Source organism: Mauremys mutica, chromosome 3 (assembly GCF_020497125.1).
Source record: "Mauremys mutica isolate MM-2020 ecotype Southern chromosome 3, ASM2049712v1, whole genome shotgun sequence".
Lineage (NCBI taxonomy): Eukaryota > Metazoa > Chordata > Testudines > Geoemydidae > Mauremys > Mauremys mutica.
The window spans coordinates 195480646-195506881 of NC_059074.1; the positions used below are offsets into that span (position 1 = coordinate 195480646).

The 26236-nt window shown below is 42.1% G+C and overlaps 2 protein-coding genes across 10 annotated transcripts in view; one reads left to right on the plus strand and one right to left on the minus strand.

The window, feature by feature from the left end:
- Positions 1–8672, plus strand: part of VPS54 (VPS54 subunit of GARP complex) — a 75881-nt gene extending 67209 nt beyond the window's left edge. For 7 of the 8 annotated variants that reach the window (XM_045008359.1, XM_045008366.1, XM_045008363.1 and 4 more), the window contains 3 exons: positions 4104–4211; positions 5240–5334; positions 7795–8672. In XM_045008359.1, coding sequence (XP_044864294.1) covers positions 4104–4211; positions 5240–5334; positions 7795–7900 — 309 coding nt within the window. In that variant the 3' untranslated portion in view covers positions 7901–8672. Of the gene's footprint in view, positions 1–3364; positions 3451–4103; positions 4212–5239; positions 5335–7794 lie in introns of those variants that run through there. The other variant, XM_045008367.1, reaches the window with a different exon arrangement.
- A 304-nt stretch (positions 8673–8976) lies between these two features.
- Positions 8977–26236, minus strand: part of UGP2 (UDP-glucose pyrophosphorylase 2) — a 42688-nt gene continuing 25428 nt past the window's right edge. For both annotated transcript variants that reach the window (XM_045008369.1, XM_045008368.1), the window contains exons 4-10: positions 20696–20881; positions 16634–16767; positions 15595–15892; positions 13757–13954; positions 13296–13538; positions 12096–12200; positions 8977–9949 (exon numbers count right to left, since the gene is read on the minus strand). In XM_045008369.1, coding sequence (XP_044864304.1) covers positions 9842–9949; positions 12096–12200; positions 13296–13538; positions 13757–13954; positions 15595–15892; positions 16634–16767; positions 20696–20881 — 1272 coding nt within the window. In that variant the 3' untranslated portion in view covers positions 8977–9841. The remainder of the gene's footprint in view (positions 9950–12095; positions 12201–13295; positions 13539–13756; positions 13955–15594; positions 15893–16633; positions 16768–20695; positions 20882–26236) is intronic.

Genomic DNA, 26236 nt, shown 5'->3' on the forward strand with positions numbered 1-26236 from the left:
CCTGTTTGATTTGTTGTTTAAAGCTGCTTCATAAGGAAATATTACAGTAGGAAAAAATGAACCTTGGAGTGACCAATTTGACTGGTTCAGGGAAATACATTTATTATAGAAGCCACTTAAAATTCAGACGTTCATTGTCCAGTATGAAGTGGGTTGGGGAAATGTAGTTATGTGATTGGTGATTGGCACAATTACATAAACAGCGCCTACGCTCTGTTTCAGAAAAAGTAAAATACCGGGGACAGGGAGAATCTTTTGAAATATATTATGTTCTCCCTCCTCCCTCCCCCCCGACATTTTGTTGGAGTAGCAAGAATTGCTGCTGATGAGGAGTGTGGGGTCGGATTGCCACAGAGAGGGAATGGGAGAAGGGTTTATTTTTTTCTGTCGTATTACGACGTCTTTTCATTGATTAAATGTGTTTAAAAAGACCAACGCCGTCAAGGTGACAAAGTCCATAATAGTGTTCTAGCCACCACAGACCAAATAAACTTCCACTTTGTCAAATGTCTTCCCTGTCACTTTTATTCTCATCTCTTGAAAATAAGTGTTTAACTCCTGGCCCCTCGAGTGGGAGGTGCACAACAACGCACCCATAGTGCAGGGCTTGTCTGGATTGTGGCTAACATGCATCTGCCCTGCCGTCCTTCCATCTTCCCTGCCTGCTCTCTCGTGAGCTGGCAGAAGATTTAAGCTGGCAAGATTCCTGCTCTCTGAAGCTCTTGAAGGCTAGGATTGTTTTCAGTTTCAGCAGCTGACTCACATGACTACAGCTAGCAGGGATAGGGGAGGGATATTATGACATGTGCTAGCTTGCCTGCCTTACCAGTAAACCCAGTCCCTTTGGTTGTTTGGTACCTAGTAGAGCTGAGGATCTGGGATCTTAACATTACTGCTCCTCTCCTCTTGGGTGAATGACAGTGAAAACACTGAAGGACCTCTGGAAACAGGAAATATGCAACAGCTAGGGGACAGGAGTATAGCTCGTTAATTGTAGCCTCGTTAGCATTGCTTTTTTAGGGGTATGTGTCAGAGTCTCAAGGCTTGAGTACCCCATAAATAAAAATGATCACTGGCTTGAAATGTGTAAATCTGAAAGAATGAGCAAGTCATTGTAATGGCAGGGTTCTGGAGCCTGGCAGTGGGGTGTTAAGTGTGTTTAACAAAAATTAATGTGATCTAGAAATCACAGACTGAATGTTGGGTGACATGCTTCTCTTCACGAAACAATCAGCATGGGCCAGTGGACAGGGTACTAAACTGGGGCTCTGGAGCCCTCGGTTCTCTTGCTGGCTTTGCAGCTGACCTGCTGTGATCTGCAAACCATTTCATGCCTCTGTGTCGCCTCCTTCTCTTGTTTAGATTGAGAGCTCTTTGGGGCAGGGGCCTGTCTCTTACTACGGGTGTGTAACAGTGTCTAGAGCAATGGGCCCTGGTCTCAGTCGGGCTCTGGAAGCACGGATGTGTCACAGTTCTGTTAGTTGTAGAAGACAAACAGGGATACTGTATTAGTGAAAATGATACAGTCCCCTAAGATGCCATGGCTCTCTTTGAACCCATATTTTCGTTGCCATTTGGATGCAGCAATAAAAGCTCTGAGCCTGCTCCGGCGAGGTGTTGAGCACGAGAGAGGCTGGAAATGCTGAGCAACTTGCAGGATTGCAACCCGTGATACTTGGGCTGAACAGCCCGAGCGTTAGCTTGCATGTTTTCTACGACTGTCCCACTTCACAGATACCTACAATACAACACAACCATTTTAAAGCCAGAAGACTGTAATTCAAGTCACTTGGAGCCCATTCCTGCAGATACCCCCATTTATAGTACTCATTACCCTAAGTAGTCCAATTAGCCTTAGTGGTAATCAATCTTTGGTAGGCCATATTTGCAGTATTGGCCCCTTTGTCTCCAAGACTTATTTCTCAGCTACAATTAAACTATCGGTTTTCCTTTTCCTCAGAACTTTATAGATAACGCCAGTGGTGAGCTCCAGCCGGTTCGCGCCGGTTCGCAGGAACTGGTTGTTAAATTTAGAAGCCTTTTTAGAACCGGTTGTTCCAGGACAACCGGTTCTAAAGAAGCTTTTAAATTTAACAAAGGCTCGGGCAGCTGTCCACCCAGCCCCAGCTCACCTCCCCCTCTGCCCTGAACGCTCCGCCCTCCTTCTCCTCCCCCTCCCCTGCTTCCCGCGAATCAAATGTTCGCGGGAATCCTGAAACAAGGAGCAGGCAGGTAAGCCGGGCAGGGAGGGACATGCGGCGGGCTCCAGGGAGGCACGGCGCGCGCGGCCCAGTCCGGCTCCCCCTGGCCCTGGCCGAGCGCCCCCGGCTCGGGCTGGTCCCGGCCGAGTGGCTCCGGCCCGGCTCGGGGAGTCGGGCCCCGTGTTGCCGGCTGAGCGGCTCCGGCTCGGCCCGGAGAGTCGGTCCCCGCAGCGCCTGTCCCCGCGGTGCTGGCCGAGCGGCTCCGGCCCGGCTCGGGGACTTGGGCCCCGCGGCGCCGGCCGAGTGGCTCCGGCCCGGCCTGGCTCAGGGAATCGGGCCCCAGGGCGCCGGTCCTGGTGCCAAGCGAGCGGCTCCGGCCCGGCCCGAGGAGTCGGGCCCCGGGGCGCCGGTCGCGGTCCCAGCAGAGCGACCCGGTCCGGGCCCCAGGCAGTGTGGTAAGGGAGCAGGGAGGGGGTGTTCGGTGGGTTATGGGGGGGTGCATGGGGTGGGGGCGGTCAGAGGGCAGAGAACAGGGGGATTGAATGGGGGCAAGGGTCCCAGGGGGCAGTCAGGAAGGAGCAGGGGTTGGATGAGGTGGTGGGGGGCAGTCAGGGACAGAGAAGGGGTGGTTGGATGGGGCAGGGGTCTGGGGGCCATCAAGAATGAGAGGAGGGGTTGGATGGGGCAGCAGGGGACAGGGAAGGGGGGGGATGGGTCAGGGGTCCTGGGGGGGTGTCAAGGAACATGGGGGGTTGGATGGGGCACATGCCCCTCGTGAGGTGAGGAGGAGGGAACCTGTTGTTAATATTTTGGCAGCTCATCACTGGATAACGCCAATTTTTCTCTTTCAAGCAATGGCCAAGCAGAGTTCTCCAAATTCAGACCTACTGCAAGCAGCTGTAACTCCTTTTAGTTCAGCAACGTTTATAAATTAATAATAATCTTAGTAATTCATCCATAGGCCTCGAAGCTCTTTACTAATTAGAGGAAGTATCATGATTGCCTTTTCCGAGAGGGGGGCCCTCTGGGGCCTAAGCCTGCTTAAAGCAGGCCTAGACTTGGGACCTACCCTTGGCCATGAAACTACAGATCCCAGCTTCACTGTGGAAAGTATTGCAGCTAGGACGTTGCTTTGAAAATCACAGTACGATCTTTCCTTCCAGGTGTGGGAACGTAAGAATGTTGTTCCCTTGCAGCCAATCTCCTTTCAATAGCTTATTTCTCAGATACCAGCCATGCTCAAGGAAAGGTACCTCTCATCTTATTCACCCCCGGTATTTTCCCTCATTCCTTGGGATGAGTCCATACTGTCAGTGGCTGACTTCAGCTGTATTTTTACGTGTTCTTTGGCACGTACTGTACTTGGTTTTCAGCTGCTTTCGTCTCTCCTTGTGTCAGAAACTTCCAATTACGTGTTCTTGTAGGACTTGCTTGTTTTCTTTTTTCAAATATTTGTACTGGAATGAGAAGTGGTGCGTATGTCATAGGCGGAATTATTTCCTGTGGAGAGAAAGCACGTTCCAAAGGGGGAGATGGGACTAGTGTAAGGCATGGCATATGCACATTTAACTCTCATGTTAATCATTCTCTCCCTAAAATATAACCGAGCGGTCTAGTGTAAGCCAGCTAAAAATAATGAGCAGGAAGCAGCAATTAAAACTAACAGAGACAAATGGATCAGGTGGGGGGGAATGCTGCATTGATCCCTGTTTGATTTGAATTGCCCTGTTGAATTAAAGTGCCAATGATTCTACAATGTCAGCTGCCCATGGATCAATAACAGCTTTTAGTCAATGCTATCTGAAAGGCCTAGCAGCGTAGGAGGCAGCCAAGAACATTTTCCTTTTGACCATTTTCTAAAGATGTTGGAAAACAGGTGACCAATGTTGTCTTTATTCCCAGTATGAGGTGAAAGCTCCTGTTCCTTCAGCCTGCTTCAGGAATATTTGTAAGCAAATGGCAAAGATGCATGAAGCTATATATGACCTCCTCCCTGAGGAGCAAACACAGGTGAGCATCTTAAGTTGTTTTGTAGCTATTGTAACACTTCCCTCATAAACACACGAAAGCATCTAGTGAATATAGCCATGTGTGGTGAACAACAGATGGTATTGCAAATACCATTGCAGTGAGTTCAGTTTGAATTGAATCTTTTTTCTGTTTGGCGGGCTGGGGGGATATTTTTTGCAATATTTGCTCAACTCTAGTTCTCCAGGGCAAGACTAAGCTGCCTCACTTCCCTTTTGCATCAGCCTTGTTCTTAATATCTAGATGTACGTATGCTGAATACAGGAGTTAGTGGTGAAATTCTACACAAGGGCAATAACTTGGCTGTTGTGTGTGGTCATGTTGAGAATCTCCCAGAATTATTACTGAAATCTACACTAGAACAGCCGTTTGATGCAGCTGTAATACAATTCAAATTTGACTACAGCACTGGATTATTCGTGTCACTAAATCTGCTATGAGCCCAGTCTTTTCTAGGTGTGCTCGTTTTAATATTAGGCTACAGTCAGTGCTTTTATAGATGGCCAGGAAGGATCATTCTGTCACCTAATGCATTGGATTGCAGTTTGCCTCTTCTGTTAATAAGAATGGTGCTAAAAAACCCATAAATGATAACTGATCCTTTTGTTTTATGTAAGAGTTACAGTACAAGAAAGATATTGTTTATTATTTTATAGCACCTACAAGTGTGCTGGATGCCTCCCAGACAGAGAAGACAAGTCCCTGTCCCAAAAAGTTTACAATGTAAATACTAGACGTGATAGCCAAGTGAGAATATACCATCCAACAGGAGCAGAGAGGTTATGGAGGGAAAGACACATTATATAAAACATTAGTTTAGGCATGCACCCATCCTAAAGAATCAAATATTTGTACTTCATTAGTGTTAGCGCCCTTTTTTTTTTTTTTTTTTTTTTTTTGCTGGCAGTGCTACAGAAGAGAGTTTGGGGGAAGAATTATGTGAATGAAGTGAAGTTCCTTATTCTGATGCTATTACACACAGGTTACTGGGTTTTATGGTTTTGTTGTAGATGTTGTTTTTAAGAATTAATGCAAGCTACAAACTTCATTTGAAGAGGCAGCTGGCCCACTTAAATGTAGTCAATGATGGAGGACCTCAGAATGGGTATGTATGGACACTTGTTCTAATACTAATTTCCACAGTAGCTACAATACTTAGTTCTCTTAATAAATCTACCTGCTGCAATCAAAATGTCACTGTATGTTGTATTTAGAATGCAAGATCTGTTTGGAGCCCTGTTCTGCTAAAAGGTGCAACTTGAACAGGGCACTGCTTTTCGAGAAAATAGGGGAGGGAGAGGGAACATAGTCTGGTGAGTAAAGAATTGGGAGTCGGGAAATCTGGGTGGTAATCCTTGCACTGTCACAGCTTTGAGAGACCTTGGATGTGTTGTTTCATCTGCCTGTGCCCATTTTCCCCTTTATATAATGGTGACAATCATTACTGACCTCACAAGTCACGTGACACTTGTACCTTGGAAACATGAATTAATTCAGATGTGTGGCTGGAAGGTGCTAACTATTATCACGAATTAGTGTTTTATCTGTGTATAGGGAGCTTCCCTACAGGAAATGTTTTTAAAGCAGAACCAGCATTAGGGCATTTTTCTCCATAAAGAATTCTGATTCTTTTTAAACAGAGCCTATGCCAACAGCTCTCACATACTGCTTTTTTTTAATCTCCCCCAAATATATTGGTAGGAATTACCATACCTAATTAGATCAGTGATAATTCTGCTGCAGGGTCTCATATTGGACAGTGGCCAGCACCAGATACTTCACAGAAAGCTGCAAAAAATCAAACAAAAAACCTCCTTGTGGACAATTATTGAATAATCTACCTATAGTGGAAGTTTCTCCCTAACTCCTTTTACAATTTTCTTCCTGAAACATGAGGGTTTATTCTCCTCTTTTTTTATCCAGTCTAATGTATTGAGGATGTTTTTGTTATCCATATAAATATTTAATTCAGTGGCTTCAACGATACGTAGTTGCAGTGAATTCCACAGGCCAATTATGCTTTGTGTAAAGTATTTCATTAGATTGCTTTTTCAGATTTGTTACTTTTCAATTTCATTGAATGTCCCTTTGTTCTCATATAATAACAGGATTAATAGGAGTGCTATTCATCATCTCCAACCACTTTGATATTTTGTACACCACTCTTTTGTCCCCACTTATTCATCTCCTTTCCATAAATTAAACAATCCCACAGGAATGCCATGCAGTAGCCCATGCTTAATTGTCTTCCTGGTGAGGGTGTACCACTAATGTATTGATTGGCATTTTAGCAGCATTCGCACTCATTCTTTATGCATCTTAAAATTGTGGTTGATGATTGCTGCTACTCACTAGGGCTGGCCAAAACTCAGGGGTTTCAGCTTGCCTGGAGTTTTGGCATTTTTGAATTGGTATGAAAGCAAATTTACCAAAATTTTCCAGCCTCCCAGCAGTGCCTGAATATTTTGTTTCAGAAACACCAGAATATGGTGTCCCTGAAACTAAGTGTGAAACTTACATTCTTGTTAATTTTACAGCTGCTGTTCAGGGGATAGCTATAGGCAGGGTTCCCACCATAGAGTGGAAACCCTGCCAGAGCTCCAGCTGTACAGAAAGGAAACCTGCCTGTGTTCTGGTGAAGGTTTTGTCAAACCTATTACAGATTTGGTGAAACATTTTGGTTCAGTGAATTTCTGACTAGCTCTTACTACTCACCAAGATGCCAACATCCTGAGTTCTAAAGTAACTATAGCCACACAGAAATGTGTATGAGTAGATTCATTAATGCACACTGACTTTCACCTGCCAAGGTGCTTGGCCTATTCACTTAGCTTTGATAGGTCTTCCTGAAGTTCATAATCTTCTCCAGTCTAACGGCTGTAATATTTACCTTCAGATTTTTTCCATGTCACTTATACATTTTAAAATCCAATTCTACTGTGAATGTTCAGACACCCCACTATTAATTTTACCATTTAGTCTTAATCTTAGCTAATTTCTAATTCATGACAGAACTACAGTACAACTCACCCCAATTAGTTCCCATGGTTGCTGCTTATGAGAATGACATCAAATGCTTTTTGAAGTCTAGATTGTCAAGGTGTTTTGCTTTGTCTATTTTGTTGATGTGCTTAAAGAACAGATGAGGGAAGCATGATTTTTCCTTATTATATCAAGCTCCTCTAGGGGCTGCAATTCAGCGAGTTAATATTGCACATTACCATAAGAGTCAGAATTTGTAGGCTGGGATTATCAAAGGGGCCTAAAGGGAGTTAATGTCCAATTTCCTTTGAGTTATCTGACCCTAGATCTATTTTAAAATGGGAAGGAAAGGAAAATGGAACCAGACAAAGATATTAGTAACTCTATTGGTAAGTAGTATAACATTATTCCTGTGACCTAGGCAAATATTAACCCCTTTTACCCAAGTTCACAATTGCATAATAGAGAGGCATTAGTTACCTCAACCTAGCTCAAGACTGCCGAGATGGGTTGTGTTTGAACTGATGTGCTCAAATCAGATCCTGTTTCAACATCAGAATAATAAAAGTCTATTTCACTACAGATTGGTTACAGCAGATGTAGCTTTTTACACTGGAAACCTTCAAGCTTTGAGAGGCCTTAAAAATCTGGACCTAAACATGGCTGAGATCTGGGATCAGAAGAGGTGATAATTACTGGAACGAGTCAGTTGGTTCTGACCACCAAATGTCTTTCTTTCAAGAAGCTTGAGGCGAATATTTATGAGTGGAGTCCATGAGAGGATGCTATTGATATTTGGGGAAACTAGATTCAGAGTGAGCTGCAGGGAGTGAGTGACTTTGTGTGTCCTTCAGCAAGAAACAAGTGATCAGATGTCTGTGCAATTTTTTTTCCATTCTCTCTGGAAACAGACTCAGGTTTCTTTGGACCAAATCCAAACAAACACATAGCTGTAACACAGCTGTAGTTGTCTAGAATGCTCTGTATATCTTTATATTAAAAAGATGCTTTGCATTTCCTCTAGTGCAATGAAATTCACATGGTGTCCCACCTTATTTAATGATGGTATAATATAAAATCTTGCAGTTGAACTCGGTAGAAAATGTTTTTCTCTATGAAACTGCTGTTTTGAAATTTATTTTTTTTACAGATCTTTATAAGAAATAAATGGCTCAATTGCTTGCATGTAGGGAGCAGATGATGTTCCAGGGTATTTTTCAGTTAGGCTCTGAACTGCCACCAGAAGATACAACTTTAGTAAACAGTATGTTCACTTAAGCCATTATCTATTGGATAGATTTTAAAATGATAATCATTAGTGCTGATAGATACTTCAAACTGATACCAAACCAATGATTTAGCTCTGCCCATAGTTGCAAGATTGGCCTCTCCCCATCCCCTCTCCCACAATTTTTAGACAAGTGTAATTGAGTGCATACATTAAGGAAAGAGGGGTTGGGTAAAAAGTTTTAGGCTGCTGTCATCTGTGTTACACTACTGCTGTGGATGGGGGAGGTGATGGCTGAAACTAGTTTAGGTTGATTGAATGAAGACTCTTTAATACTACTACCTTTTAAGTCTGGAAGCTGCCAGTACTAAGTAAAAGTGCCTGTGTATATCGCCTCCACAACTTTTTACCTAAACATAGTCTGAGTGCCTAACCTTGTAATGATTACATATGATGGAGTGGTCTACAGTGTTTGTGTGCCTATCTGTTAGCATAACAGATGTCATTGTCAATCAAAATAAAGCTATAAAATCACCCTTGTTTTTAAAGACCAACTTTTTTAATGATACATATCAGTCTTATACTAAACATATAAAATAAGTTTTACAGGTAAATACTACAGAAACGAAAGAATGATCAGGACACCATGATTGAACAACATTAACATAAGTACAGTCAACATGTGATTTTTCCATTTTACTGCAAAGAAGGGCAGATTAAGAATGCAACAGAAAACACACAGATGCATTTTTTAAAAAATATTAGATTCTTTGGGTAAATTTAAAACAGTTTATGATCTTGTGCTCAAGGTGGAATAATGACAACCCTACTTTTCAGTGTTTGTTAGGAATACATTTGTGATATGACAGTATAGCTTACCTATTAACTTAGGTGGTGTGAAGTGACTAGGTTAAGTATGATTTGTGAACACAAACATAATTACTAACATTCTATTTCACTTAGTAGCAGTAGTGAAACATTTAATCATCATACCTGTCATTTACACTTCATAAAAAAAATTACATGAAGGAGCTAACCATCTGTTGCTTCACAGCTTTTGAATTGTTTGTAACTGCAAAAATAAACTATTGACTATCAGAGGCAAACCTCTTAACTTCTTATAGAGAAGTTCTGTCCATCTTGTCTCAAGACCAACAGTATTGCACTTTAAGGTTATATTAGCTGAACTACAGAATCCTCTAAAAGACGAAAGCATTACTGCTGCACATCCTTTGTACTGTGTTCAGTTTAAAAGAGAAGCACAGAAAGCTATTTAAAATTAATACTGCAGGGTACAGTGAGTAGGTGACAAAGCATAGGCCTTGTGTGCCACTTATTTTAATGCCTACAAGTTCTTCCACCATATGGTTGTTTTAACAGGATCTACAAACTGAACATTAACTCAGTGGTCCAGGATCCTAAGATTGCCAGATACAATTTTGTTCTCTAATACTGCTCCAGGCGGGATGTCAATCCGGTCACCGTGATTTGCAATGATGATAACTGTTCCCTAGATTAAAAAAGAAAGAGGTCCATTTAAAAACATACTATAAGCATCTGTAAGAAAGCAAGGCTTCTCAGGTTAACTGTGCCCGGAAACAGCTAGCCGCCTTGCTAAGCTGTGTTGTACTGGGCTGTCATACACATCTTATTTTCTCAGACAATAGAGTGAGAGAGTAAGCTTAGACAACATTTAAAAAGTGATTGATTGTACTAACAAATTTAACAGGAGATAGTAAAACCTTTTCACTAACTATGCAACTTGTTTGGTGAGTAGAAGTTCACTCCCATTTAAGTGCTATTAAATGGGCAGAGTTATATCCTTATTCAAAGGATCTGCTGCCTACGTGTATTCTGAGTCATACCTGCCTACTTAAGGGTTGAGCAAATTTTCCGCTTATTCCATGTCACACCCCAGAGCCACTTCAGAAAGTGTGCTGAACTCACACCTTAGAAAACTGGTAACTAAAGGCTACCCCAAGAGATGGCGAACACTTATGACTCCCACTGACTTCAACAGCAGCTGCCAAGAGCTCAGCACCTCCTGATTAGAATACAAGTTCTGCTTCCACAATTGTTTACTGCTAATACATGGGCAGAAAAACAATGAGTTTGAGGTTTTAAAAAAAATAAATGCTGCAAGTATGCTCACTTGTGGAAATCAGAGAGACAAATCTAGAACCTTTTGACTAGAGGGGAGAGGAAGACTGGTCCAGCGGTTAGGGCACTAGCATGAGTCTGGGGAGACCTAGGTTCATCTCTGCCAGACTTCCCATGAGCACTCGGGTAAACTCTCTGTGCCTCTGTACGCCATCTGTAAAATGGAAGTTATATAGTGCTCCTCTACCTCAGAGATGGTGAAATACTTATACCAGAGTAAGGGGGAGCAGATAAGTGTCTTAGCTGCAAAACACTTTATAGATAAAAATGCTAACTACAGTAACTCCTTGCTTAATGTTGTAGTTACGTTCCTCAAAAATGTGACTAAGCGAAATGATGTTAAGCAAATCTAATTAAATTAATGTAAATGGGGGCAGGAGGGGTTAGGTTCCAGGGAAATTTTTTTCACCAGACAAAAAAAAGACGTGTGTGTGTGTGTGTGTGTACACACACACACACAGTATAAGTTTTAAACAATTTAACACAGCAATGATGATTGTGAAGCTTGGTGGAGGTGGTGGAGTCAGAGGGCGGGATATTTCCCAGGGAATGCCTTACTGCTAAATGATGAACTAGCACTTGGCTGAGCCCTCAAGGGTTAACACCTTGTTAATGTAGCCTCACATTCTACAAAGCAGCACAAATGGAGGGAGGGGAGACAGCATGGCAGACAGAGACACACATCCTGTGTGTGAGAGAGAGATGCGCATTGCCCCTTTAAGTACACTGACCCCACTCTAACTACATTGCCTTTTTAAGTAGACCAAGTTGAGACAGCAGCTGCTGCCAGTAAGCTCCCTCCATCCTGAGCCCTGTCATGTCTCTCCCCACCACACACACACTCTATGGGGATGGGGTAAACGGAGGGAAGGAGCAGGAGAGAGGGGGACACCCTGACATTAGCCCCTCCTCCTCCCCCCCACACCCTGCCCAGCAAGCAGGAGGCTCCTGGGAGCAGCTCCAAGGCAGAGGGCAGGAGCAGCACATGGCAGTGGGGGGAGGGACCTGAACTGCCAGCAGCTGATAGCCTGCTGGGCAGCTGCCACACAGGGAACTTAAGGGAGTGGGGAGTTGATAGGCTGCTGATCCGGCAAGCAGTGGACAAAGCAGGCGGCTGCCAATGTAAGGGACATAAGGGAGCATTGTGCAACTTTAAACAAGCATGTTCTTTAATTGATCAGCAACGTAACAAGGAAATGTTAACCGGGACGACTAAGTGAGGAGTTACTGTACTAGTTATTGTTTCAATCTGAGTTTTTTTCTAAATGCTACTTGTATTAGTATGAAGGTGTCAAGGTACATTAGCCTCTGCAATCACTGGACCAGTTTCTAACTCAGAATATGAATGTTCTGACGGTCAAATTTTCCACGAGATACTTTACACACGCACATCGTTCTGAGATAAAATGTAGATGGACTCAACTCTTCTAGTTTGTCAGAGTGGCATAGATAAAATTTTATCATTTTAGCCAAGTCTGCCTCATTCGCATACATACCTTTAATGAAACATTCTTGCCAAATGTAACATCACCCGAAACCGTGAGATGATCCAGTTCAAGCATATCTGGTATACTTTCAAACCTACTCAGGTAATCTTGAACCTTTCAAAAAAACAAGAACAGCAATAGTTTAGGGCAGTGTTTCCCAAGCTTGGGACGCAGCTTGTGCAGGGAAAGCCCCTGGCGGGCTGGGCCGGTTTGTGTACCTGCCGCGTCCGCAGGTCTGGCCAGTCGCGGCTCCCACTGGCCGCGGTTCGCTGCTCCAGGCCAATGGGAGCTGCTGGAAGCGGCAGGCAGTACATCCCTCGGCCTGCACTGCTTCCAGCATCTCCCATTGGCCTGGAGCAGCGAACCGCAGCCAGTGGGAGCAGCGAACCGCAGCCAGTGGGAGCCGCGATCGGCCAGACCTGCGGACGCAGCAGGTAGGCAAACCAGCCCGGACCACCAGGGGCTTTCCCTACACAAGCGGTGTCCCAAGTCTGGGAAACACTGGTTTAGAGGATGCATTTGCTTATGTATTTTTTCCCCCAAACTAAGGGTTTAATGCTAGAAGAAAGTACTGAAACAAGTGACGAAAGGATGAGACTAAAGCTAAATGTAAAGTGTATAAATACAGCAGGATTAACAATCCTTCAAGAATTTATTTTGTGAATGAAGAGTTCCTATTCCTACTCTAGGTAACTAGCTCCAGAATCTGTCCCTGAATCTACATCAGAAAGAGCCGTAAGTCACCATGATAGCAGCGTGAGAGCTAGTTTCAACATAAAGTTATGGGAAACTAATTATAGGCAGTTTAAAGAAAACCTGAATTTTAGAATGGACAAAACACTATCCTCACCTTTACGATCCCCAAGTAAAAAGGATAAGGAAGTGTGAGATAGCTACTATAATGCTGTGAATATTCAGATGTTTTTAAGAAGTTTGCCTACAAGAATAAAGCTGTTTCATGACTCAAGGGAGCAGTCAATTTGCACAGTTGGAAGTAATTAAAGTAACTGTCCTTGTAACCTAGTCTCCTCTTACTGGTATAGGCAGCAAAGAGTCCTGTGGCACCTTATAGACTAACAGACATATTGGAGCATGAGCTTTCGGGGGTGAATACCCACTTCGTCGGATGCATACTAGTATGTTAACATATGAAGGGCATCAGTGTTTACAGTCTTTTCTTGAGAAAAATATGTAACTATTGGGGTTTACCTTGGTGAAAGAGCTTCCCAGTTTGACCAGAGGTACAGTTGGAAATTCACGTTTCTCACTCATAGTTAAGGATCCAGCATTAAGGCTATACAGGTTGGACATCACAAGCAAGAGATCTGATGTGGTCTTGACAGGCAGAAAACGACTACGAGGTACATTTATCCCCAAAGAATTCTCAAAACTTTTAACAGCAGCACCAACTGCCGTCTCCAGCTGAATAACATTTAAACCTCCATCCAAAGTCTGAAAAAGAAAGTTGTAGCATGAACATGACCAGACAAATACTTGTTCACCATCAGACCTTTGAATAGTCAAAAGCACTAACATTGTTTTAAAGGGGGACAGTTATGCAGAACATAAAGACATTCAGGAAACAAAGGTGAAGTTGGAGAAGTTAGCACAGCTGGACACCTCTGCACAGTCTCTGCTGTTTTCCTTCTGAAGTCCTGCCGTGAGCTTACCTTTGGATTAACGATGATCTCCATATCAATAGCATTTTGCTCTTGCAGTCGTTTAATTGCAGGCAAAGAAATCCACAAGTTGTTTGTATTGAATATTTTGAATTTTGACACAGACTTGAATTCATCAACATGTGCTTTTGGAACCTGAGCTATTTCTACCAGTCTCAGTTTGTTATCATATTGCGTGAGTGTACCACCCTGCAAAGGCAGAACAGATCTAAGTAACAGCACGCTATACATATATATATAAATATAACAGCATGCAATATATATCTTCTTAAAACACACTGTGAAGTGAGGTGCAGTTGGAAGTGTTTTGCCTATCACATTCCAATACCAAATACTTAATCTTAGGGCTTGTCTACATTTACATTTTATAGTGCTCTAACTTGCTGGCTCAGGGGGGTGAAAAGTCACCCCCGTGAGCGCAGCAAGTCTGAGCACTTTAAAGCAGTAGCGTAGACAGGTTCCCAGCGCTTGGAGCTAATCCCCTCATGGAGGTGGATTACCAGGAGCGCTAGGAGAGCTCCCAGCGCTCACGGGCGACCACACTCACACTTCAAAGTGCTGCCACAGGAGCATTCCCGCGACAGCACTTTGAAGTTTCCAGTGTAGCCATGCCCTTATAGAAAACTTGTTTAACTTATGGTAGAAACTGACTGGAACACTTGCATTGTTTATGCCAGTTATTGATATTGGAAAACACTAATAGAGTTTTTATGGAGCATTTAAATAGCTGTTATGCACAGTGGCTCTAGACAGTGGATACAATTTTCAAAAGCACTTAGGTGACTTAAGATGCCTAAATCACCTAAGCACTTATGGAAAGTTTTAGTCAATTTAATTATCCATCATAAGCTAAAGGTGACTTTTAAACAATGGAGAATTCTATAAGGTTACATGTCAGGATCTAAATTAAATCTTTTCACAAAAGGAAATTCAAAAGTTATGGTTGAAATATAAGATAGTCAGCTGACTATGTACTGTAGGCTATGTGGCGCTTACTACAGTATCAGTTAACTTTCCCCATAAGGCTTCAAAGGATAAAAAGCCCTGATCTTACATTACATTTCCTTCCTTTTATGGGTTGACTCAGATCCTTTACAATAATATCAAATGAATGGGGCACTAGCAGTATTTTTCATGGTTACACAACATGGGACAAGACCCTTACAGGTGGTGGTACAAATCACTACGTGGTAAAAATGCTTACTGCATGTACCAAACCTGTCATTGTTTTGGTTTAAATGTTGGCCAACAATTAGCCAGACACCCCGGTTTCACCACCTGAAACTGGTCAGGGCAGGATGCTGGGTCAAGACTGCCAGAAATGTAGGCTATAGAGCATTATATATTGTATTTTTAAAATACAGAAGTGGGTTAGGCAGTCCTGAACTAGCAAGAGAGGCTACTACTGTAGCATGGTGGTTCTCAGCTTCTTCCATATTAAGACGCCTCTTTGATGTTGCTATATGGGAAGGGAAAGGTGTCATGACCCCCAGGTTAAAAACCCATGTGGCCTACACAATAGGCTGCCCTGTCTAGTAGTTGAAGCCCAAGAGATGTATATATATTTTAATACTTGCATATGACTGACCAAAACAGCATGCTATACTGCACTCCATGCCACAAAACTGTAAATATGTCATAAAACCCGCTGACTTTACATCTCTTTTCAAGTTAGATCTACAGCTGACTGTTGGGTTGAGGTATAAGCCTTAAAGATATTTGAGGTGATATTTAACATCTGGTTGAAACTACTAATACAAAAGAAAACGAGACTAAAATTTTGCTAAGTCAGTGAGTGCATGAATTGACTTGAACAAATACATTTTTACCTTAACATCTGCCCTGGTTTTATTTGTGACCTCCATGACAAATTCACAGCATTTTCCATTTGGTGGATTCATAAGATGGTTAAGAATGTAAAGATCCACAGTTGCTCCCAAGTTATCTATATTGGACACAAAAATGTACTCTTTCCCCTCTCCTATAAGTGTGTCAAGCAGACCAGAGTTATAGAAACTGGAGTAGATATCGCCGTGACCTGGGGGATACCACGCCTCAGTATTCTCTCCTGAATAAGATACGTCCTTGGCTATTGGCAGTAGAGACTCTTTATTAATTCTAGGATACCTGCAAAATGACAATTATTAGATCTCATCCATGTTAAATACTGATACAGACCTTAGTGCAGTAATAATGCAGTCACATGGGATACTCCAGACTTGGTGTGGCTTTAAAATTATTACTTCTTAGGCCAATTAATCAGATACACAGAGACCGGTGGAGATTGTGTTCATACTTGAATATCGGGGCAGAAACTGCAAGTTAATATTTAATTAAGTATGAACTTAAATGAATCATCTCTTTGGAGCCAGAGGTAATGCAAGTTTCTTCCTCCACAAGGGTTCAGAACATGTTATATGCAGTCACAGGAATCTAGGAATTCACTTTTTAAAAAGCAGGACCCTCCCGAATCTCCCATGACCAATACAGGGCAAACTTTGTTGGTGGTCAGCCTACAAGTCACTCTACACCTGCTTCCGACAGCCCCAACCCTGTGGTTTCACAGCCAAGACAGTTCAGAATTCAAAGCCCACGTTCCTGCGTTCCACTGCAAGTCTGATCTCGGAACACAGATTTCTTCCACCCATTTATTTTTAGTTATTAATTTTATCTAGCTATTCTTGGGCCTTCTCACTTTTTAAACTTCAAAAAAGGCCCTTTTAAAGAGGTAGAACATGAAAGTATGTCACTATTAATGCTCAATAATAGTTAAGCTGTCTAAAACTCTTAACAAAAATATTTAATATGCACAACAAGGAAGAGCTTGCTTGTTTCTTACACCGCAAACAGAAGAAAAAAATCTGATACCTGCTTTGATTAAAAGTATATATTTTCAGACGACTGTGGCTGTACTTTTGCAAGATTTTCTTTGTGTCTTCATCAGTGTTAAAGGAGTTCATTAGAACAAGAGGAACATCTGTGTTGTAGGTTTTGTTTAGATGCTGAGGAGAAAAAAAAAGATCACATTCAGCAGGAGTTACTGGGTTTTATTTCTGCCACCTAAACAATGAGACTTTAGATACTATTTGCAGACTGTGTCAAACAATGGTTATGAAAAAAATCTCTTAAAAAGATATCTAGACAAATGTAACAGTTAACTAAAAGACAATCTTCATAGCTACAAAAATATTTATGATGAAACAACAACAAGTTATTGAAGGTCTAAATTAAATGTGCACGCGCACACACAAATCATTCAGAGCTAAACACAACAATTGAGTTCTTAACTCTTCAGTTCTAACTGGAGAGTGCATCAGATAGGCTAATGCATACAAGATGTGCCACAAAATGGTTATGTTGAAGGGACTCTTAGCTTTCTTTGAATTTCAGACATATATACACCCAGAAAACCGTTTGTCCTTCTGCACGATATTTTATCCCAATAGGCAATTTGGAGCTTTTACAATCCACTCTGTATTTAGGATTCTTTATAAATGGATTGCAATCTCCTACCCACAACTGCTTTGAAGCTTTTTTTTTTTTGGGCAGATTGATGACATGATCAACAGTACAGAGCAGTTAGGATGTCATGGTATTGGTTATTCAGGAATTGGTTAAAAACAGTTGAAAAATGGTGCGAGTAGATGTATAATTCCCACATTGGTTAACCATGGGTTATAACAGGAGACTGAGCCCAATGAGGCCACTGGCTGGCACCTAAAGGGATATTAGGCACATCATCATAAAACCCAACTGGGGAGGAGCTGGGTCTTTATGAGGGAAAGAATGTAGGGCAATGGCAGGAGGAGAACCAAGAATGAGTGAGATAGGTGACAGTTTCTTTCTTGGGTTGAAGACTGAGACACCTGGGAGACTTGGACTAGAGGGTCCTAACCCAGGAGGAAGCCTGAGGCAGCAAAGCCCAAAAGCAGTATAGTAAAGCCTAAGGGGACTTTGGAGAGGAGCTCCAAGAAGGGATAAGCTCCTGAAGCAGGCCCCTGAGGAGGGGGGATTCCAGGCAGAAAGCTCTGGGAGGCAGCATTCTGAAATGAGAACAAAAAAGAACTTTCAGACATTAGGCTGAACCCCAGCACAAGGCTGTGAGGAAGGAGGGCATGGGACCTGAAAAGGAAGCCCAGGAAGCTGAGGATATTAGAGAAGGCTGCTAGAAGCAAGGAAAACCCTGGTACAGAGAGAAAAGGTGAAGGCTAGAGGAGATGTTGATTCGCGCTGTTGTGGACCCAAAAGAGGGTTCAATATGGAGCTGAGATCGAGAAGGAGAGGTCCTCAATAGGGCAGTAAAGTATTGGGAGTCAAGTGGGATGAGAAGTACTTGAGCTGTGTTTTCTTTGAGTGGTCTATGCTGAAGATCCCACATGAGGACTCGGTCTTAGTAACTCCCAATCAGAGGGGCTGAAGAGACTGGAACGTTGGGTATGGTTTCATGTGGACTTGTTCCACCTGAGAGGGAGTGTGTAACTCAACCATGACCTGGACAGAGGGCTGAGTTGCAAGAAAAGGCAGCCCACCTCCAGACTGGCGTGACCATCGGCAGGGAGTACTAAACAGGAAGAGCTGCTACACCACATCCAGCCATGAAGGGGCGCACATACAGAGAGTCCAACTTTCTATATATGGATAATAGGTAAGGTTAAGATTTTGGCACGGGATTTTTATTAAAATTCATGGGCAGGATGCAGGCAATAAACCATAAGTCATGGAAGTCAGAGCCTTGCATGGGGGGTCTGGCAGCCAGAGCCCTGCTACCCGGGGCTGAAGCTGAAGCCACAGATGTCTGTTAAAGTCATGGAATCCGTGACCAAATCATATCCTTAATAATTGTCTAACGTAGACCGAGCACACAGTATAAAGTATTAAAAAAATTCAGTACCCAAAATGAACTGGTCCCTCCCTTAACTATATGAAGGGTGATAATGGGCATTATTCTACTGCAATAAGGAGTGAATCAAATCAGCTTCACTGGGACTGTTCTGGAAAGAAGAATATTTACTTCAGGTATGGTTTGAGGCATTCACTTGTGTAATTTTTAACTGCTGGTACGTTCAAAAAGGTGCGGGCACATTCTCAGTGTCCTTAACCCTACTCTGTGTGTTAGGATCTATTAAAATAATCTTAAAAGTGATTAAAAGACAAGTTTTGTAATATGCTTCTTGCCATGAATCTCCAAGAACTTCTGTTAAGTGCAGCTTTCACGTCAGCAACGGAGCAGCTATTAAGAACGTAAGTTTCCAAACCTTGTGTGTGTGTGTGAGAGAGAGGGGGGGGGGGACCAAAAACTGGGCACATTAACCTCCACATCAACAAAGACCCTCAAAAGAGAACACCTGAAGCACCCTCTTGGATATCACACAATGCAAGAATTGGGCACGAGACTAAATCTTTGTATGAGACTGCAGCTCACCTTCCTAGCCCTTGGGGAAAGGACAACCAGACATACCAATATACGTACTCCAAACTAAAATACTTTGGTAAGCACCTAAAACTAGAATGAACTGCATGAGGAAACTAGGGCAAGCCAATATCCTACCCTTTCATGGCCATCGTACTTATCTACTGTAAGAATAAGTAGCATTGTAAATGTAAAGAGGTAAATCTATAACAGCCAAAATGCCCTCCCAAAACCTGCAGCTGCAAGTGTTCATTTGCTTTTTGGAGGAATAAATGCCAATCACTTCTAAAATCTGGAATTTACTCAGAAGAGAGAGTATACTTGGAGTGATGCTAAAAACATTTGGTGTGGCAAGAGGGAGGGTTGAACCTAAGAGAAAACAAAGCTTTTAAAGCTACTCTTGGGACTCAGATCTGGGGGTGGGGGGGGGGAATCAAAAGTGTACCTGCATTTTACTGCTTAAGGCCCTGCTAAATTCTGCAGTTTGATCCATGGTACTTTAGAAGTACTAGCACTGTCTGGGTTAGCATGCATGCTGATTTAACCTTGACCAGAATGGTGGGAACCAGTAGTTCTCAAACTTTAGCAACCCGAGGACCACCATTTTGATTTAAACATTTTTGGGAAGCCCCAACATGCCCGCTCAGCCCCAGACCCATCCCCAGCCTGCCCCATGCCCCACCCCCAGTCCACCCCTTCCCCCACTCACTCCATTGCTCACTCTCCCCTACCCTCACTCACTTTCACCAGGCTGGGGCTAGGGTTGGAGTGCAGGAGTGGGTCCAAGCTCTAGGAGGGAGTTTGGGTGCGGGCTCAGGGAGTTCCAGGAGTGGCGCAGAGCCAGGGCAGGCAGGGAGCCTTAGTTCCACTGCGCCGCCAGACTTTTAGTACCTAAAGTCTCCCGGTTTGCCTTCAGTAGCCTTCGGGAGATAGAGGGAGGGGGAGGAGTTGAGGGAGGAAGTGGGAGGAGTTGATCAGTGGGGTCCGCAGCCCCCAGTTTGAGAAATGCTGGTGTAATTCAATTCCATCCACATAGCATATGCAATACTTTATTTTTATCCTCTCTTTTCAGTGCAATTCCCCGCATCCCAGCGAGTTGGGGGTCTTCCATTTCCCTGCCTAGCTTCTTTTGGGAAGTTTCCGTCATAGTCACTATCTAAGGACCATATGGGATTCCCTACCATCTCTGTTAATGCTGCTGCTTACTCAGCCATGGTGGGAGTGGCCGTGTGCATCACTACTAAGTGGTGCTCACAATCCAGTCCAGGTGCAGTAACTCTCAGCACTCCCAATCGCTAGTGGCACAGAGAGCAGAACAGAGATCTGATTCCAGTTTCCTACCCAGTAGGGCAGAGCAGTACCACTCAGACAGCCAAGTTTCAATTTTAAATCGAATCAGATTAGTCAGTGGAAGTGTTTCTAAATTAGCAAGAACTTCAAGAGGAGTTTTAGCCTACGCTCTGATTCACAAAGCATGTTGTTTCAACAATGGCTTTCAGGGCAGATCAAAAGTTTCTTACCTCAATCTGCTGAACTGTCAGGTCCAAGAAGGTGTTTTCATTCCGCACGCCAATAAGACTTTTGGGGCCTTTACAGCCCATGCTAGTGCCCAAGCCACCATTTAGTTTCACTACAACCAGTTTGTTCAAGACTGAGGTGATGTTAACAGGCAATCCCCTGGCCCTTATCTTCTCATAGGGCTGAATCTGTAAGGAAGCAGCAATTTTAGAAGGTATTCAAGTAAATTTGTCAGAGGTGACTGAAATAAACTAACATCTTTTTGTAGCTCTTGTTACGCTTCCCCGCTGCTAAGAAGGGATTTCTAGAGGAACAGGAAAATATATCATGTACTAGAAAGGCTGAACTCTGAACTACAACTCCTTGCCAAAGTTCTCAATTTGTGTGTGTTAGGAAGTTACTCTCTCTCACTCACACACACACACACACACACCTTCTCAAATTTAAGAAGTTAATCTTCAACAATACCCCAATTTATTTGTGAGGCATCACTAGAGTGGCCCGGCATATTACAGACATGTAGGAAGATACGGTTCCTACCCTAGACAGCTTAAAACACCACATACAACACAGTTTGTTAAATAACCTCTCCTCTTGGAAAATGTGTTTTATTTTTTAATAGACAAAAAAGTGTCAAGGAAAGTTTAAGCTTTATTCAAATGCAGATACTCATCACTTCCCTCTTCCAGCCCACAGGGAAAGTGGCCTGGGTAGGAACAGAGGTAAGGAGTAGATAGAGATCAGGACCGCAATCCCTCACTTACAGTGTTCCACCCAAGGGCAGCAAGAGAACCTTTGTGAAGCTTTTTTTACATATATATAAAAAAAAGTCCAACCCACTCACCCCAATAGCAAGCCTGCCTACCAATCAAGTCACACCTTAGGAAGTCTCTCTCTGTGCAAGAAAAAGGTTCGACTTTTTCTTCCTTTTCTTACTCTTGCTGCAGTCTCTTGATTTTCTATACTGAGGTCACCAAAGCAAACAAGCAGAGCAGACTAAGTTTTAAAAATTCTTTGCAAAAAAGTCTTTAATCAGGTTAATGTTGGTTCTCGGTACTAGGCCTGTTAATTTTTTTTCCACCTTGCAGCAAAAGTTCCAAAATGCTTCTGGAACTATGCTTCCTTCTATTTTCTGAGTATTCTCAGCCAATTCACTTCAAATTTTGCAGAAAAAAAGTTCTATCAATTTTAAAGGTGATATGACTTGTCTGGATTCTGGGGTGGGTTGGTATGTACACTAAATTAGGCCTTATTAAAAAAAAACAGTTGTAACTTCATTAGAGAATGCCTACATACATACATACACACACACACACACACACACACACAAATGGAAAGGTATTGTTAAAATGACACAGATGTTTTAATAGTTCTGGATTGATCTAATTCAGTGTTTCCCAAACTTGGGACACCGCTTGTGTAGGGAAATCCCCTGGCGGGCCGGGGCCAGTACATCCCTCGGCCCGCACCACTTCCAGCAGCCCCCATTGGCCTGGAGCAGCGAACCGCAGCCAGTGGGAGCCGCGATCGGCCGGACCTGCGGACGCGGCAGGTACACAAACCGGCCCGGCCCGCCAGGGCCTTTCCCTACACAAGCAACATCCCAAGTTTGGGAAATACTGATCTAATAGAATAAGGCTATAGAATGTTTTTCCTACATTTTTTCTTTTGAAGGAAGCTTTTTAGATGATTAAAACATTACTCAGATTATTTATGGCATTTGAAAAAAAATCTGAATGCTTCAAAAACTTCCAGCACAATGACACAGAAATTACTTCAATTCTGGTTGGAATATAGCAGAAATGCATCTGATTTATAACAAGACATGGACTAAATACATTTGAGGACTTCATGTTCACTTTCGGTATGCTAGAGGAAGAGGGGGAAAAAATGGAAAACCACATTACATGAGAACAAAAAGTTCATGTTCTGGTTGAGTGCAAAGGAAACAAAAACTGTATTGCACAATTGATATTCCTGACCAATACAATGCAATGGTAGATTAGAAGGAAACTTTTACATTAGAGGAGTTCTGCCATGTACAACTAGGAAGGAGCTTGCTTTCCATTAAATGAACTTATCTTTTCTTAGTTGTCAAGTTAGTCATTGTGCCACAGCTACCTCGTTATTCAAATAGTGGAAGTTTGCTTAACAGAAGTGTCATAGTGCAATCTATTGTAGTTAAGAACATAAGAACATAAGAGAGGCCGTACCGGGTCAGACCAAAGGTCCATCTAGCCCAGTATCTGTCTACCAACAGTGGCCAATGCCAGGTGCCCCAGAGGGAGTGAATCTAACAGGCAATGATCAAGTGATCTCTCTCCTGCCATCCATCTCCATCCTCTGACGAACAGAGGCTAGGGACACCATTCTTACCCATTCTGGCTAATAGCCATTTATGGACTTAGCCACCATGAATTTATCCAGTCCCCTTTTAAACATTGTTATAGTCCTAGCCTTCACAACCTCCTCAGGTAAGGAGTTCCACAAGTTGACTGTGCGCTGTGTGAAGAAGAACTTCCTTTTATTTGTTTTAAACCTGCTGCCTATTAATTTCATTTGGTGACCCCAGTTCTTGTATTATGGGAATAAGTAAATAACTTTTCCTTATCCACTCCATTACCCAGGCCAAAACTATTTATTCAACAGAAGTAATTGATTAACCACCTTTAAGGCAACATGTCAGTTTCCCTTTCTTCAAAAAATTTTAATAATGAAGTTTTGATTTGTGTTTAATATGAATGGTATTTCAGTGGAGGAAACTGATAGTTTTAATAGACTTTTACATAAAAGGGCATTTTAAATTGTGCTACAAGATTAGGAAGTTTACAAATGAGGGTGGACAGTGTCCTATATCCTAACACTAGGACAGGTTACAGAACAACCTTAGCTACTGAATGGCTAGGTTTTGGAGAGTAAATAGCATATCTCAAACTTAAATTAAATTATGAAGGTTACCAAATGCAAACAGAGGAAATCTTTGTAACTCTAAGGGCTAGCAATTTACTTCTATAAATAAGAAAACTTAGATTTTCCTGCACAGTAGCATCAGTTGTAGAGTTTCCTACTTGCCCTTGGTGTGTGGATTTTCCAATGATTTGATGGGGCAGTGCTCCCCAACATCCTTTGCTGCATGAAGGGAAGATCCAGGGAACAAGCCAAACCACTTAAGAATATTTTTATAAAAATTTTGTTTAAACAAGTTCCTCCTTACTTACCTAACAAAATGAGAGTCCAGAGTTTATTACTTGTATAGCACCATATATGTCTATGCTGCATTTACCCTACAAGTAATTATAGGCCTTTGAGTCTGACATTAATCCCAGGCCAAGATAACGGAGTGGCTGATATGGTACTTAATTAGTTAAGAATTAAAGGAGGGTAATATAATTAATGCCAATCAACATGGATTTATGGAAAATAGATCCTGTCAATCTTTTTTATGAGGTAGAAAGTTTGTTTGATAAAGGAATCGTGTTGATGTAATAGACTTAGATTTATGTAAGCCATTTGACATGGACGCACATGACATTTTGATTAAAACAGTGGAACAATATAAAATTAACATAGCCAGTTTTTAATCCATTTAATATGTGCTGATAGGTCTAAAAATGTAATTGTAAACAGGGTAATCACCACAAAGCGGGTAAGTTTCTAGTGGGCTCCTACAGGTATTAGTTCTTGGCCCTGTGCTATTTCACATTTTTATTAGTGACCTGGAAGAAAACAAAGTCATCACTGATAAAGTTTGCAGATAGCACACAAATTAAGAGAGCGGTAAATAACAAAACGGACAGGCCACCGACATAGATCTGGATCACTTGGAAAACTGGGCACAACCAAACAATATGCACTTTAATATGGCTAAATGTAAATGTATACATTTAGGAACAAAATACAGGCCATACTTACAGGATAGGGGATTCTATCCTGGGACGCAGTGACTGAAAAAGATTTGGGGGTCGTGGTGGGTAACAGCTGAAGATGAGCTCCCAGTGCAATGCTGCAGCCAAAAGGGCAAATGCAACCCTTGGATATATAAACATGGGAATCTCAAGTAGGAGTAGAGAGGTTATTTTACCTCTGTATTTGGCACGGGTGCAGCCATTGCTGGAATACTGTGCCCAGTTCTGGTGTCCACAGTTCAAGAAGGATAACTGGAGAGTGTTCAGAGAAGAGCCATGAGAATGGTCAAAGGATTAGAAAACATGCCTTATAGTGATAGATTGAGCTCCTTCAGTCTGTTCATCTTAACAAAGAGAAGGTTAAGGGGTGACATGATTATATAGATATATAAATTGGGAACAAATATTTAATAATGGGCTCTTAATTCTAATAGAAAAATGTATAACATATCCAATGGCTGACAGCTAAATTCAGATGACCGAAAATAAGGAATACATTTTTAAGGTAGGGTAATTAACTGCAACAAGTTACCAAGGGTTACAGTAGAGTCTCCATCACTGACAATTTTTAAATCCAGATTGGATGTTTCTTCTAAAAGATATGCTCTAGGAATTATTCTGGGGAAGTTCTATGGCCTGTACTTTACAGGAGGTCAGACTAGATTATCATAGTGGTACCTTCTGGCTTTGGAATCTAAAAAGTCAAGATGGAAAAGCTCTCCCAAAGATCTTAGTGTAAGTTGTCTCTTTCTGTTCTTGAGAGAACATATGGAGTGGTGAAGGGGATGAGGAATCAGTAAAGTAATACATACACACACATCTTCAGTGACTCTGCAGTGTGAAATTATGAAATCAAATACCAGCTCTCAAAGTTTCAACCTGGAGATGCTAAGGCTCAGCTACTACTATTCTATTATATCAGTAATAAATCTGGAGTAACTCCATTATCAGTCACATCAAATTAACATTGCTGCTCCAGATTTCCACCTCCCTCCCTCCATATAAATGAGCGCTGAATCTGGCCAAATACCTTACTTGTTAATTAGCTTGTTTAAAGCAGTTATCCAGGAAAACAAACCTTAAAAACCCCACCCCCTCATTTAACACCTTTTTAAGAAAGAAAGATTAAGATGAATTTAGTTAACTTTCCATTATAAATTAACTAAAGATGGCTAATTTGCTAGTCAGAGAGAACAATGATTGCAACAAACATCACAATAAGACTAACTATCCCATGCCTTCTTATACCAGCAAGTAATAGGGCCCCCAAAAGATTCTCTACCTAGCAATACCGAGAGATCATACGTCTATTTTAGTTATTTAAAAAATACGTCTTCAGAAGCTAGTCACATTCTACATGCTAGAGAAAATGGAATTGTTCCTCAGAGGAACCAGCAGCATACACTTCTAAAATCTGCTCTCTGTTACTCCACAAAGATGGCTGTTTATTTTTGATATTGCAAATATAAGCCCAATGAATCTTCATCAAGATTCCTCTTAAGAAATTTAGCATTTAATGCCTCTATTCTGTAGCAGAGCTTCTTAAATGGTATTTAAGTGATGTAAAGATTAAAATATTTATACCCCCAAATCTTATGTGAAGTGATAAGCTTCAGATTCTAAGTACACTGCTGTAAA